General features: G+C 54.5%; 1 protein-coding gene across 1 annotated transcript in view; it reads right to left on the bottom strand.

The window, feature by feature from the left end:
- Window positions 1-9,140: 9,140 nt before the first annotated feature.
- The window catches only part of OPRD1 (opioid receptor delta 1), a 36,535-nt gene continuing 33,504 nt past the window's right edge, over window positions 9,141-12,171 (bottom strand). The window contains exon 3 of the mRNA XM_004266575.3: window positions 9,141-9,831. Coding sequence (XP_004266623.1) covers window positions 9,290-9,831 — 542 coding nt within the window. The 3' untranslated portion in view covers window positions 9,141-9,289. The remainder of the gene's footprint in view (window positions 9,832-12,171) is intronic.

The following is a 12,171-nucleotide window of genomic DNA, read 5'->3' on the forward strand; positions in this document are numbered from 1 at the left end:
ACAGAATGCCTCCCTCGTTTAGGACCCTCTTTCAGAAACCAGTTCCAGTCCACAATTTCCAGGGATGAGGAGAAGGCTGGGCCGGTGGATGAGCTGTGGACAGCAGAACAGAAGAACGGAATAGGAACCAAATAAGGGTGCTAAGGTCAGGCGTGGCCAGTAGATGGCAGCAGCGTCCGTAAAATAAGCTTGTCCTCCTGCAGCCTCTCCTAAATTTCTCCCAGACCACGCTGCATTCATACAGTGAACACATTTGTGTGAACAAGTGTGTGTCCTGGTGGGAAGTGTGTGTACAAAGAAGTGCGTGTGCATGTGTATGTCAACAATACGTGTACAGGTGCCCGGAGTGAGTCTGGGTGAGAGAACAGAACGTACCCAGCCATGTGGAGGAGTGTGGTGGGAGGAGGTTCGTGCACCCAGTCAGGTATGTGTACGTGTTGCCTCCGGGTCAGTGTAGGTCTATTTGCATGTGGCTGTGTGGTGTGTATGGACTCCCCCCGAACCCCCAGAGCAGCCTCTTAACCTTTTGGGTCCTGGAGCCCTGGGCACCCAATGAATCCCATGGCAAAGCACATACTTGACACAGAGTGCATACCCCATTTCAGAGGGTTCTGGAATCACTGTGAACCCCCTGGGGGTTCCCCTGGGTAAGGGATTACACCCAAATGTTAATGTTAACATTAACAATGTTTTGCCCCTTCTTTTCAAGCTTATTCTCAGTTTCTATAATGAGCATTTTATAGTGACCATAAACATCACTGAAGAAAAAAACCCCTGTGTTCCCTTCCAGCAGTCTTTCCTTCCCTCTCCTCCCAACCCCTTAGGAAGCAGCTGGGTTCCCCTATGTCTGGACGAGCTGTAGGGCCCAGCAGCTTGCTGAGAGAGGGCAGGTCTTGCTCAGTATGGGGGTGCTCTGATAGCAGCTGCGGGATACGCAGCCAGGGCCAAGGGTCAGCACAGTGCAGTCAGAGAAGGCTTCCTGGAGGCAGTGGAAGCGGCACTGACTTGGAAGTGTGAAGAAGCTGGCACCTGACAGAAGTCTGCCCATCCCGCCCCATTGCTCGGAGAACCGCCTGCCCTTGGGCTGGGCCTCAGCAGTCCCCTTCCGGTAGAGGGTCCCCCTCTCTCTCCAAGGGATTTTGAGGTGGCAGGCAGGAAAGATTGAACTTAGACTCCTAGCATCCTCTATTGGGAAGGAGCACGAGAGGTCATCTGGATTTTTCAGGCAACTGGAAGCTACTGAAGGTTAAAAGCAGAGTGTGTTTCCCCATTAATAATAAGGTGCCCTGGTTACATGCACAGCTGTTGTCTTGCTGGGTCCTCAAGAGAATCCTGGCAAGTTAGTTACAGTAATTGTTATCCTATTTTACAAAAGAGGAAAGTGATGCCCAGAGTGGTCCTGCAGATGCGCTTTTCCTCAGGGCAACTCCAGAGGTGAATTAAAAAATCTCGACGGTGCACATACTCACATAAACGCCTAATGCTCTGGCACGTGCTTCCCTCTCCCCACTCCCCTCCTCTCCCTCCCCTCCCCGCCTCACCTTCAGAGCTGTTCTTCCCAGTCTCAGTGGGAGTTGGCTCTGGGCAGAGCTGCGGAGCCTCTGGGAGGTCTGGACTTGAGCCGCTCCCTGAGTAGAGTGATGCCAAGCAGTCAAGGCCCTCCCTACCCCCCTGCAGCCCGGTAGCCCTGCCTCCACCGCTGCCCACACAGTCTGCAGCTGGGGGTGGGGTGAGATCCCAGTCTGGGTCAGGGCACCCACCTGAGTTGGAGCTTTTCACCTTGACACAGCAAGGCCCAGGTGGGCAGCCCAGGGCTGGGGCTCGAAAGGGAGGTTGCCCCAGAGGGGAAGAGGGGCTCTGTGCCCTGGTGCTCTCTTAAGGACCCAGTCACACATGGTGGGGAGGCACATCCTGGGCAGGAAGTTCCCGTTACAGAGTTATTGAGTAACCAACCATCAGGGCGAGGAGACTTGGGGCTTCTATGACCAAAGGCAGGGTCACGGTAGGGCAGGTGGGAGGAGGGTGGAAGCGGGGAGGAAGGTTAGTGGGAGCCCCAAGAGGCGTGCGGGCAGGGCTCTGGAGGACAAGGGCCTTAGATTAGGGGGTGGGCCACAGCGAAGAAGGAGGAGCCAGTCTGGAGGGGTGGGGGTGGGAGACGCTCTAGGAAGTGGCTACAGCTGCCTGGTGTGTCTATCTCTCCCGTCAGGTGGGGTTCTTAAGGACAGTGTAGCATCTCCCTCTGAGACAGGTCCTGAGGGTAGGGCTACCCTCTCCACTCAGTGTGAGCAGGCAGGTCTATGTCACCCCCCAGACTGGGGACCCCTCAGGAGCGGACCACAGAGGGTGAGCAAAAGAAACAGCCAGAGGGCTGCTCTGGTGGTGCAGTGGTTGAGAGTCCGCCTGCCGATGCAGGGGACACGGGTTCGTGCCCCGGTCCGGGAGGATCCCACATGCCGCAGAGCGGCTGGGCCCGTGAGCCATGGCCGCTGAGCCTGCGCGTCCGGAGCCTGTGCTCCGCAACGGGAGAGGCCGCAACAGTGAGAGGCCCGCGTACCGCAAAAAAAAAAAAAAAAAAAACAGCCAGAGATGTGGACACTGAGAATAGGGCTCACTTTATTGGGAAAACAGAAGGTTGGGTCCTTGGTCCCAAAATGGGACCTGGGAGACGCAAAAGCCAGGTGTTTAAGTCAAGTTCATTTTGACATGCCTGCCTCCGTCACCCCCAAAGGGGGGCAGCTCCAATTACAAACACCAGGCCCCCAGGGGATCTCTGGTTTTTCCCAGTCTCTGGGCAAATGCCCAGGGGATTTTACCAATAGATGTCTGCTTCTGGGATAAAGGAACATGAGGGAAATGTCTCTCTCCCAGGATGGCAGCACACTCAGAACCCATCAATTCCTGCCTCTGCCCCTCCATTGTGCAGAGGCCCAGAGAGGGACAGAGCCCTGCCCGGGGGCACACAGTCAGCAAGTGGAGGATGGAGAGTCAAACCCACATGCCCTGTCTCCTGGCTTGGGACTCATTCCAAGAGGAGATTCTAGAAGATGAGCCCCATTAGATGGATGTCACCGGCACCAACACCCGCCAAGGGACCATCCCCATGACTCAAACATGCAAGCCAAAAGGCCCAGGCCAGTGCCACCCGGGGACCTTTCTTCTCTCCCAGGTTGTGCCCCAATCTCAGGTCCCTGGGCGGGCAGCCCCGGTGAGGACAAAAGGGGACAGCTATGTAGAAGGTACTTGGAGAGAAAACATCCTCTTGAAATGTGCTTCTCCGATGCATGCTGTCCCCGCTTCTGAAACTCAAGGAGATGGTTAAAAAGTAAAGTTCTTTGCTCCTGACCCACCTACAGCACTTAAGAGACGGGGGTCAGAGCAGGTATAAGGTGTCACGTTAGATGACATTAAAAAGCTCCATTTGTTGAGCACTTACTATGCACCAGGCATAGTGTTACCAAGCCAGGTTCCTCTGCCTGACACTCCTTCACCCACTCCATAGAATAATTGCCCTGTGCCAGTTGCAGTGTCAGTTGCCGAGAACACTTGTGTGACCCAAACAGACAGGTCCTTCGCTCATAGCCTCTTTGTAAATCTTCACAACTTCTTACCAGATAAGCGTTGTCTGTCATCCACGATGGAGGAAATGGGCTCAAAGAGTGAAGCGACTTTCCCAAAGTCACACAGCAAAGACATGGCAGGCAGTCAAAAAAAATCACAGAACAAGCAGGTCTTCCAAGGCAGGGAGAAACTGGAAGGGAGAGCGACCTGCCAAAGTCACAGCAGTTTCTTGGCTGGCTGGCCTGTGCCCCTGCTGCCAAGGTGATGAGGCACGGAGCCTGGCAGGAGGATGCTCAGTTCACACCTGTCAGCCAGACACAAGGGTCTCCCTAGTACCACCAGTGTAATCACAGAGTGTCCTCTTGGGAGCCAGGAGGAGGAAAGCCGAGGAAGTGCACTCGACAGACCCAAAACAGCATCCTAGCTGGCCCAGCCATGGACAAGCCGTGTAGCCTTGGGCAAGTCATTCCCTTCTCTGAGCCTCAGTTTCCTCATCTGTAAAATAGGGGTAATAATGCCTACTTCACAGTCCTGCTGTGAAGATGAAATGTGACCCCATGTAAAGTGCCTAGAACAATGAAGGGCCCTGCATGCTGTATTACCTGTTATGCTTACACTGGCCTCGCACTGAGATCTGTGCCTGGGAAGAGCTGCGCACAGGTGGGGCTCATGAAGGTGGTGCTCATGGAGCCAGAACCGGAGCGACCCCCAAGCCTAGCGCTCCGCTCCGTCAGGAAGGCACCTCACCAGCCCCTCTCTGGCCTCCACTTTGAATTTCCAAGCTGCCCACCACCAGAGCCACACAGCCTGCTATTCTAGCCCCTGCTAGAGAGTCCTGACCCTCTCCTGTCACTCCCCCCAACACCCAGCACTATGTGCTCAGTGCCCAGCAATGACATAAAGGAAGACATGATGATGAGAATATAAACGATAAAAGAAAGGAGTGTGTGTATGTGTGTGCGAGTGAGTGTGAATGCTGGTGCCAGGATCCGGGGGGATCACTTCCTAGGTGTTTTGGAGCCTCCAAGCTAGCTCCCAGCCTTGATCTGCAGTAGCTGCCAGGCGGGAAGGCACGCCGAGGCCAGGCTAAGGATCTGCTGCTGATGACAGAGGGGCTGGTCTTTGGGTGGAGGCCCAGCAGGGGCCCAGCCTGGACCGTTGTTCCTTGAAGTCCTCTCAGGACATAGTGACCCCTCTCCATCTTGGGGAACGTTTCAAGTTCCAAGCCAAACAAACCTCCTTAGACAGAAGCTTCTGGCACCCCCATTATTATTACAGGATAACCCTGTATTGGGGGCCTACTATGTGCCAGGCAACATCTCTATCCTTCAGAGAGAGCGCTTGGAAGTGAAGGGACTTGCCTAAGATCACACTGCTAGCAAGTGGCCAATAATCCAGCAAAATCAGGACACTTACTAGAAACTGAGCATCATATTAGAGACTGACTCATTCCCTCGTCTTAAATCTAGGAGGAAACAGAAGCTCAGAAAGGGCAAATCCCTTGCTGAGGTCACACAGCCAGCCGGTTAGCATCACAGCTGAGATTTGAATCCATTGTTGGGGCTTCCCAGGCCATGCAGAAGACTGAACTTGAGGGCTCTGGTTTACTCCCATCACCCTCCTGCCCTCCCCACCCAACCTCTCTTACATTACACTTGACATTATCCATCACTCTCTCCCCCTGGGAACGCCCTCCTCCGGTTTCCATGGCAGCACATTCTCCCCCCCATCCTCCTCCTGCTTCTCTGGCAGCTTCTCACTCTCCATGGTGGCTCCTGAGCCTAAGATGCAGGGGGATCCCAAGTCTGGGTCCCCCAACTCTTCTCTTCATCACTACCTCTGAAAGCTCATCTCCTTTTCCGTCTAGGTCTCTAGCTCTGACCTTACACTGCAGCTCCACTTTTAAGTAATGACGGCTTCTTACCACGTGCTAAGAACTTATGTGCTGGGCCCTATACATACATTAATTCATTAAATCCTCACAACAATCCCATGAAGGAAGTCCATTCTACGGATGAGGAAACTGAGGCACAGAGAGGGAAAGCCAAGGTCTGACTCCAGCCTTAATTAACCACTACTTCTATTACAAGAAGAGATATGAAATTGTAGGACATTTTGAAACCAGAGGCAAAAACTTTCCTCCCACCTCTTGAAAAGAGAGGAGTGGAAATTTTGGAGGAAACCAGACCTACTCCACCGCTTTGAGAGTTCTGTGATGATCCAGAACTACACTGTCAACTTGGAGCTTTAACATGCAGCATGCACGATACACTTTGAAACATGAAGATTTGGAGGGCTTCAGGAGGAACAAAAGTGCATGGAAAATCGCCCCTTTCCCTCAGATTTTTCCATTTAAGTCTTACGTCTTCAAAAACCTCATCCCAGGATGCCAGCTACTAAGGCTCTTGGACCCCGGAGTTCCACTGACTTGAGTTCTGCCACCACCAACGAACGGGTTCCGTGACTTAGGGGTAAGTAGCACCACCAACGAACGGGCTCTGTGACTTAGGCGTAAGTGGCTTGACCTCTCTGAGCCTGACTTCTTGTCTAAAATAAGGGCAATGCTGGGGCTTCCCTGGTGGCACAGTGGTTAAGAATCCGCCTGCCAATGCAGGGGACATGGGTTCAAGCCCTGGTCCGGGAAGATCCCACATGCCGCGGAGCAACTAAGCCCGTGTGCCACAACTACCGAGCCTGCGCTGTAGAGCCCACGAGCCACAACTACTGAGCCCACGCACCGCCTCTACTGAAGCCCGCACGCTCCAGAGCCCGTGCTCCACAACAAGAGAAACCACCACAATGAGAAGCCCGCACACCGAAACGAAGAGTAGCCCCCGCTCGCCGCAACTAGAGAAAGCCTGCGCGCAACAACGAAGACCCAACGCAGCCAAAAATAATAAATAAAAATGAAATAAAATAAAAGAAGGGCAATACACTTGCCCCACTGGGCTGTCATGAAGATCAGAGGGATAATGTGCATCGAGTACGTGGCATGGGGCCTGGCACACAGAAGCGTTCGGCTAAGCCCCACACTCTGGCTACACACAGCTTCTTGGGTTTGCCAAGCACTTGAACATTTCCAGCTTTTGCACACGCTGTTCTCTCTTCTCGGTGGTCAACTCCTAGTCATCCTTGAAGGCCCTCTGACCCTTTCCACCTCTTCCAGAATTCCTACAAATATAGGTTTCAGCAAAAAGCTGGGAAAGGCACTTCCCTGTGACCCCCCACCCTCCCTGTCACGGAACGCATCACACTGAGATGCAAAGATCTGTTTATGCTCGTCTGAGCATGGGCTTGAACTTTCTGAGGGCAGGGCCGTATCTGACTCATTTCCGGGTCCCAGTGCCCAGTGTGCACAGGAAGCAGTCAGCCCCTGATGACTCCAAGACAAATTTATATATGAGAAGTGGTAAAAAACAAACAAACAACAACAAAAAAAAACAGGCAGATCTGTCACAGCCACAGGAAATGGCAGTGAGTGGATCCAGAGCAGCCTCGAGACAGGCCTGTCCTAGGAGGGGTTGAAGGGGACAGTCTTTACATGGAGAAGAAACAGCCCTGGCTCCAATATCACCTCCTTCAGGAGTCTTCCCCTGTTCCTAAATTGTCCCCTTTCTATGACATCTCCACAAGGCACTAGCAGGAGGGGTCCCAAGTGATAACAAGTGTCCAGGAGTGTGTCCCCTGCCTTGCTGACACCCCGCCATTCAGACACAGAGATCTCTATAGTCCAAGGATCCATTTGGATGGTGGTCTAGGTGGGCTGGGACCCCAGGCCTTGGTAGCTTATCAGCCTGGATCTGAGCGCTGGGCAGGGTCCCACATCTTCCAGGGTCCTAGTAGAGCCATTTCCTGAGGGAGGAAAATTCCCAGGTCTGGGGCTTCCCGAGAAGGGGACTATGATTTGCCCACTAAGGGCATCCCTACCCCTAATGTGTCCAAAGCCCACCTTGGTGCCTAAGTGCCAAAGCCCCTGAATGCTAGCTCAGCCCCTGCTAGAGTGACAGCCTCCCAGACAGCAGAAAGGCTTTTGTTCCAAGGAAATGACTGTCAAAGGGAGAAGAGGTATATCGTTTCTTTTTTTTTTTTTTTCTGTTTGAGACAAAGACGTCAATTTCTTTCCATCTGTCCCAAAAAGGGAAGAAAATTAAATTTGTTTTTACAAAGATGTCAGCACACTGCTTCAGTGGGGATTCAGCGGTGTGTGATAGAGACAGTGCTGGGGAGAGAGGGGAGAGAGATGGGGAGGTGGGGAGATGAAGCATGGGGGAGGCACAGGCAACAGGCCAGACCCTGATGCTGGGGGGAAGCAAAGACCTGGCAGTGGCTGAATAAAATGCCAAACAAACAAAGAGAAAAACTTCTATGCCTAGCTCTGGTGGACCTCGCCCTTTGCAGCTTGAAGGGGGCAGCTCGAGCAGGTGGGGGACCTGGGGACGCACACTGATGCTGGCACTGCGGTTATAAAAATCTTCTTCCCCCCAGTTCCTTCAAAGTCAGGTCCCGGGGAGGGGATGTGGTTCCAGTTCACTGGACATGTCGGGTGCAGCCAGATGTTGGGAGGAGGGAGAGAGGATTTCCTGGAGGTTCTTATCAAGGCGCCAGAGACTGAGAGAAGGAAAATTCCACCCTGGTGCTTCAGATGCCCCCACCCAGTCCCAGGTGCCACCTACATTCACGGAGCTCTAACTAGTGTGGAGCTCTGTCCTCCAGCACCTGGGCCACAGAAGCCAGGGCCGTGGGGATCCCCAAAGCATCTGCCCTCCAGCTTGAGGACCTAGCCTCAAAGCAGAAGCCCCCTCTCTCTGCCACCCCCACCAGCCCTTGGCACAGAGGCCGACTGGCAACTCTGGTTTGGGATCCGCAGGCCCTCCCTACTCCTTCCTGTTGGGGCCCTACCCCATCTGAGGCTACCCTATCCTGCAGCCTCTGTCCTTGCTCCACTGTCTCAGCCCAAGCCTCACAGGGACACAGTGCTGGAGACACTACTTCGATGCGGGGCATCTCCGCCCACTCCAGGGAAACGACTGTCAAGGAGAGAAAAGGTAGAGTGTTTCTCTCTATTTTATTTTCTCTTTGTTTATAAAGATGCCAAGTTGGACCTGGAGCTCGGCAAGCCCCGCCTCTTTCTGGAACTCGGGGTTGGTACTCTACCGCAAATTAAGGCCCCATGCCCTGCACACAGGCCCTATCTCGTGGCCCGATCTGGAGCTGTAGACGCAGCCTCGCTGTCCTGTCCGACTCACCCCCAGAAGGGGCCCTTTCCCACCACAGAGAGGCCCAATCTTGAAGCTCAATTCCACCGTCCTCACCACTTCCCCTCCTTGGCCCTGGGCCCGGTCTCAGGCCAGACCCCAATTCCTGCAAGCGCAGCTGCAATTAGAACCCGTGGCTGTCTCGAGGTTGAGGCCCCGCCCCCCGCGCGGGGGCCCCGTTTAGCCGCCCAATCCTAGAGCAACAGGTCCCACGTCCCTAGGCTCGCTAGCTTCCCCAGCCCAACCCAAAGCCTTTGACCTTGAGCTCAGCCTAGAGGCACCGCCCCACCATCCTTCCCCCCCGCCCCCACCCCGCCTTCCCCAGACCAGAGGTCCACCCCACTGCAGGGGCCCCATCTCCAGACCAGCGGCCCCCTTCCTACCCACTCCGCGTCGTGGCCCCCGCCCCCATTAGAACTCGGCATGACCGCCGGGGTCACTCCGGAGGGGTGCGCGGCGGGCCGGCCCCGGCGGGGTCAGGCGGCGGCACCACCGCCGGGACCGTCGGACAGGGTGCAGGCGGTGACCCGATCGCGGGCCGTAGCTTCGCGGGCGCGGCCGAAGCTTTCGGGTTCCGGGCGGCCGCAGGGCGTGCGGCAGAGCTGGCGGAAGCAGCGCTTGAAGTTCTCGTCAAGGAAGGCGTAGAGCACGGGGTTGAGGCTGCTGTTGGCGTAACCGAGCGCGATGCACAGGTGCAGCGCGGCCACCACGAGCGGGTCGCGGCGGTCGATGTCCACCAGCGTCCAGACGATAACAAAGATGTGGATGGGGGCCCAGCACACCACGAAGGCGCCCACCACCACCAGCACCATGCGTGTGATGCGCCGCAGACTGCGGTCCTTCTCCTTGGAGCCAGAGAGCAGGCGCACGCTGCGCAGGCGCAGCAGCATGAGGCCGTAGCAGACGGTGATGACGAGGATGGGCACAACGAAGGCGAAGAGGAACACGCAGATCTTGGTCACCGTGTCCCAGTACCAGCTGGGGCTGGGGAACTGGAGCATGCACACCACTGCCCCGTCTGGGCCGGGGAAACAAGGAAAGACAGTGGGTGAGGGGCTCATGGGCCTAAGGACCTTGTCTCCCTGCTCACCCACCCTTCTCAGCTTAGTCAAGCCCCACTGCCTCCTCCTGGCCTTTTCTCAAGGTGATTCTTCTACCCGGAATGTCCTCCATCACTTCTGCACTTGGTGAACTCCTACTCATCCTTCAAGACCTCAGCAGGATTGGCCCTAACCTAGGAGGTCTGCTTTATATATTCTCTCCCAGTCCCTTTATCAGCCTCTATGTACATGGGCAGCAGTGATATAATGATAATGATATAATTTAGCCCAAGCCCACTAAATGACGGTCATTATGATAACTGAAAATACCCCACACATTTCCAAAGTAGCTCCAATGGGGAAAATATTGCTAGGATTGACTTAGAGAGCATGAGTTAAGAGCAGGATTCAGGGCGCCCTGGTGGTGCAGTGGTTGGGAGTCCGCCTGCCGATGCAGGGGACACGGGTTCGTGCCCCGGTCCGGGAGGATCCCGCATGCCGCAGAGCGGCTGGGCCCGTGAGCCATGGCCGCTGGGCCTGCGCATCCGGAACCTGTGCTCCGCGACGGGAGAGGCCGCAGCAGTGAGAGGCCCGCGTACCGCAAAAAAAAAAAAAAAAAAAAAAAAGAGCAGGACTCAAGCCCTGCTGTGTGATGTGGCCTTGGGCAAATTATTGAACCTCTATCAGAGCTCCCATAAAGTGGGACTAACAACGGTACCTAAACTCATAGGGTTGTTGTGAGGATTAAATGGGCCATGGCATGGAAAGCATTTAGCACAGCGGGGTTCAAGCACTTGGTGCACTCACAGGGCCGAGGAGCAGAAATGTATGGGAGTCTGGGGGTCAGAACTAGGGCCAAGGAGGCAGATGTCAGCTTAATGTCAAGAACTTTCTGACTGCCACCACTTGTCCCAAGATAAGAGGGGCACCTAGGATGGAAGGAGCTCCCTGTTCCAGGAGTGTGGCCTTGGGCTGGATGAGCACCTCAGGGGATGTTATGGGATTCAGATACAGCTGAGGCTGGCCCAGGGGACTTCCAGGACCTCTTGGGATTCTGGAATCTGAGGACCCACCCAGTGGACTTGGAGCCTGAGAGATGTAAGAAAAGGGCTGGGATCCACAGACAGAGCGGGTCCACAGGACATCAGGCTGGCAGGACCCCCACCAATGACTGAACCCAAGGTCTTCATTGTACAGATGGCAGAAGCAGGCCCAGAGAGGAACAGCACTTGTCCAAGGTCACACAGCAAGTGGCTTACAGAACTGAGTGCCAGTGACACACGCTGGGGGAGTGTATGTGTGTGTGTAAAAGAGTGTGTGTGGGGGGGGGGGTTGGGGATGAGGGGGCCCATCTGGCCTGGCCCCAGAAGGGCTGCAGTTAATGGCCTGTAAACTGAAGGCTGACAGTGAGGAATGGGGCCCAGCTGGTGAGTAAAGTCTAATCACACAGAGACTATATAAGGCACCAGGAGCTCTACCCTTGCGAGAGTGGAAGGTAGCCAAGAAACCTCCCACCAAGCCTGTTCCCTCTCCTACCACAACACAAACCTTCACCCCAGCAGCCAAAAGGAGCAACAGATATGGGGGCAGGAGCCTTGGGTTCTAGGCCGATTCTACCAAATGTCTGGCTATGTGACCCTAAGTAAACCACCTGACCTCTCTGATTGTTTTCTTTCAGTCCTATGGAAGTAGGAGTACTGCCTTGTCTATCTCACAGGCTTAATCATTCTGATAGCTGCTACTTATTGGGCCTTGACAATGAGCCAGCCCTTGTCCTAAGTCTTTTACACGTATAACCTCATTTAATCTTTTCAACACTCCATGATAGAGTGTGGCTCAGAGAGGCTAGTGACCAGTGTCTTTGGCACCCTGGTAAACTACTTTTCCCACTTACATCAAGTAGGGGTCATGTGACCAGCCATCACTAGGAAGTGATGCGCCCTGACATTTAAAAGTGGTTGTGCTTTCTCACCACTCCCATATTCATCTGCTGGCCAGATGCCAGCACACTGCATCCAAAACCATCACTTGGAGCCTGGATCCCTGAATGACTGTGTGGAATAGAGCCCCTCCTCCGCTTACTCACATTGGATTGCGATGTGAGTGAGAAACTTCTACTGTGTTAAGCCTTGGAGCTTTGGAGATTGTTACAGCAGCCATCCTGACTGATACAGGTGGTTACTGTACGAATTACCATTTTACTCTGAGAAAATGCACCTGTCATTCTGTGCAGGCCATTCTCTAGGCCTTGCTTTGGTCATCTGGGTCAACGGGGTGGAAGGGAATTTGGGATGGGATTGCAGATCTTGTGGCCTGCA

This window comes from Orcinus orca, chromosome 1 (assembly GCF_937001465.1).
Source record: "Orcinus orca chromosome 1, mOrcOrc1.1, whole genome shotgun sequence".
NCBI classification, from domain to species: Eukaryota; Metazoa; Chordata; class Mammalia; order Artiodactyla; family Delphinidae; genus Orcinus; species Orcinus orca.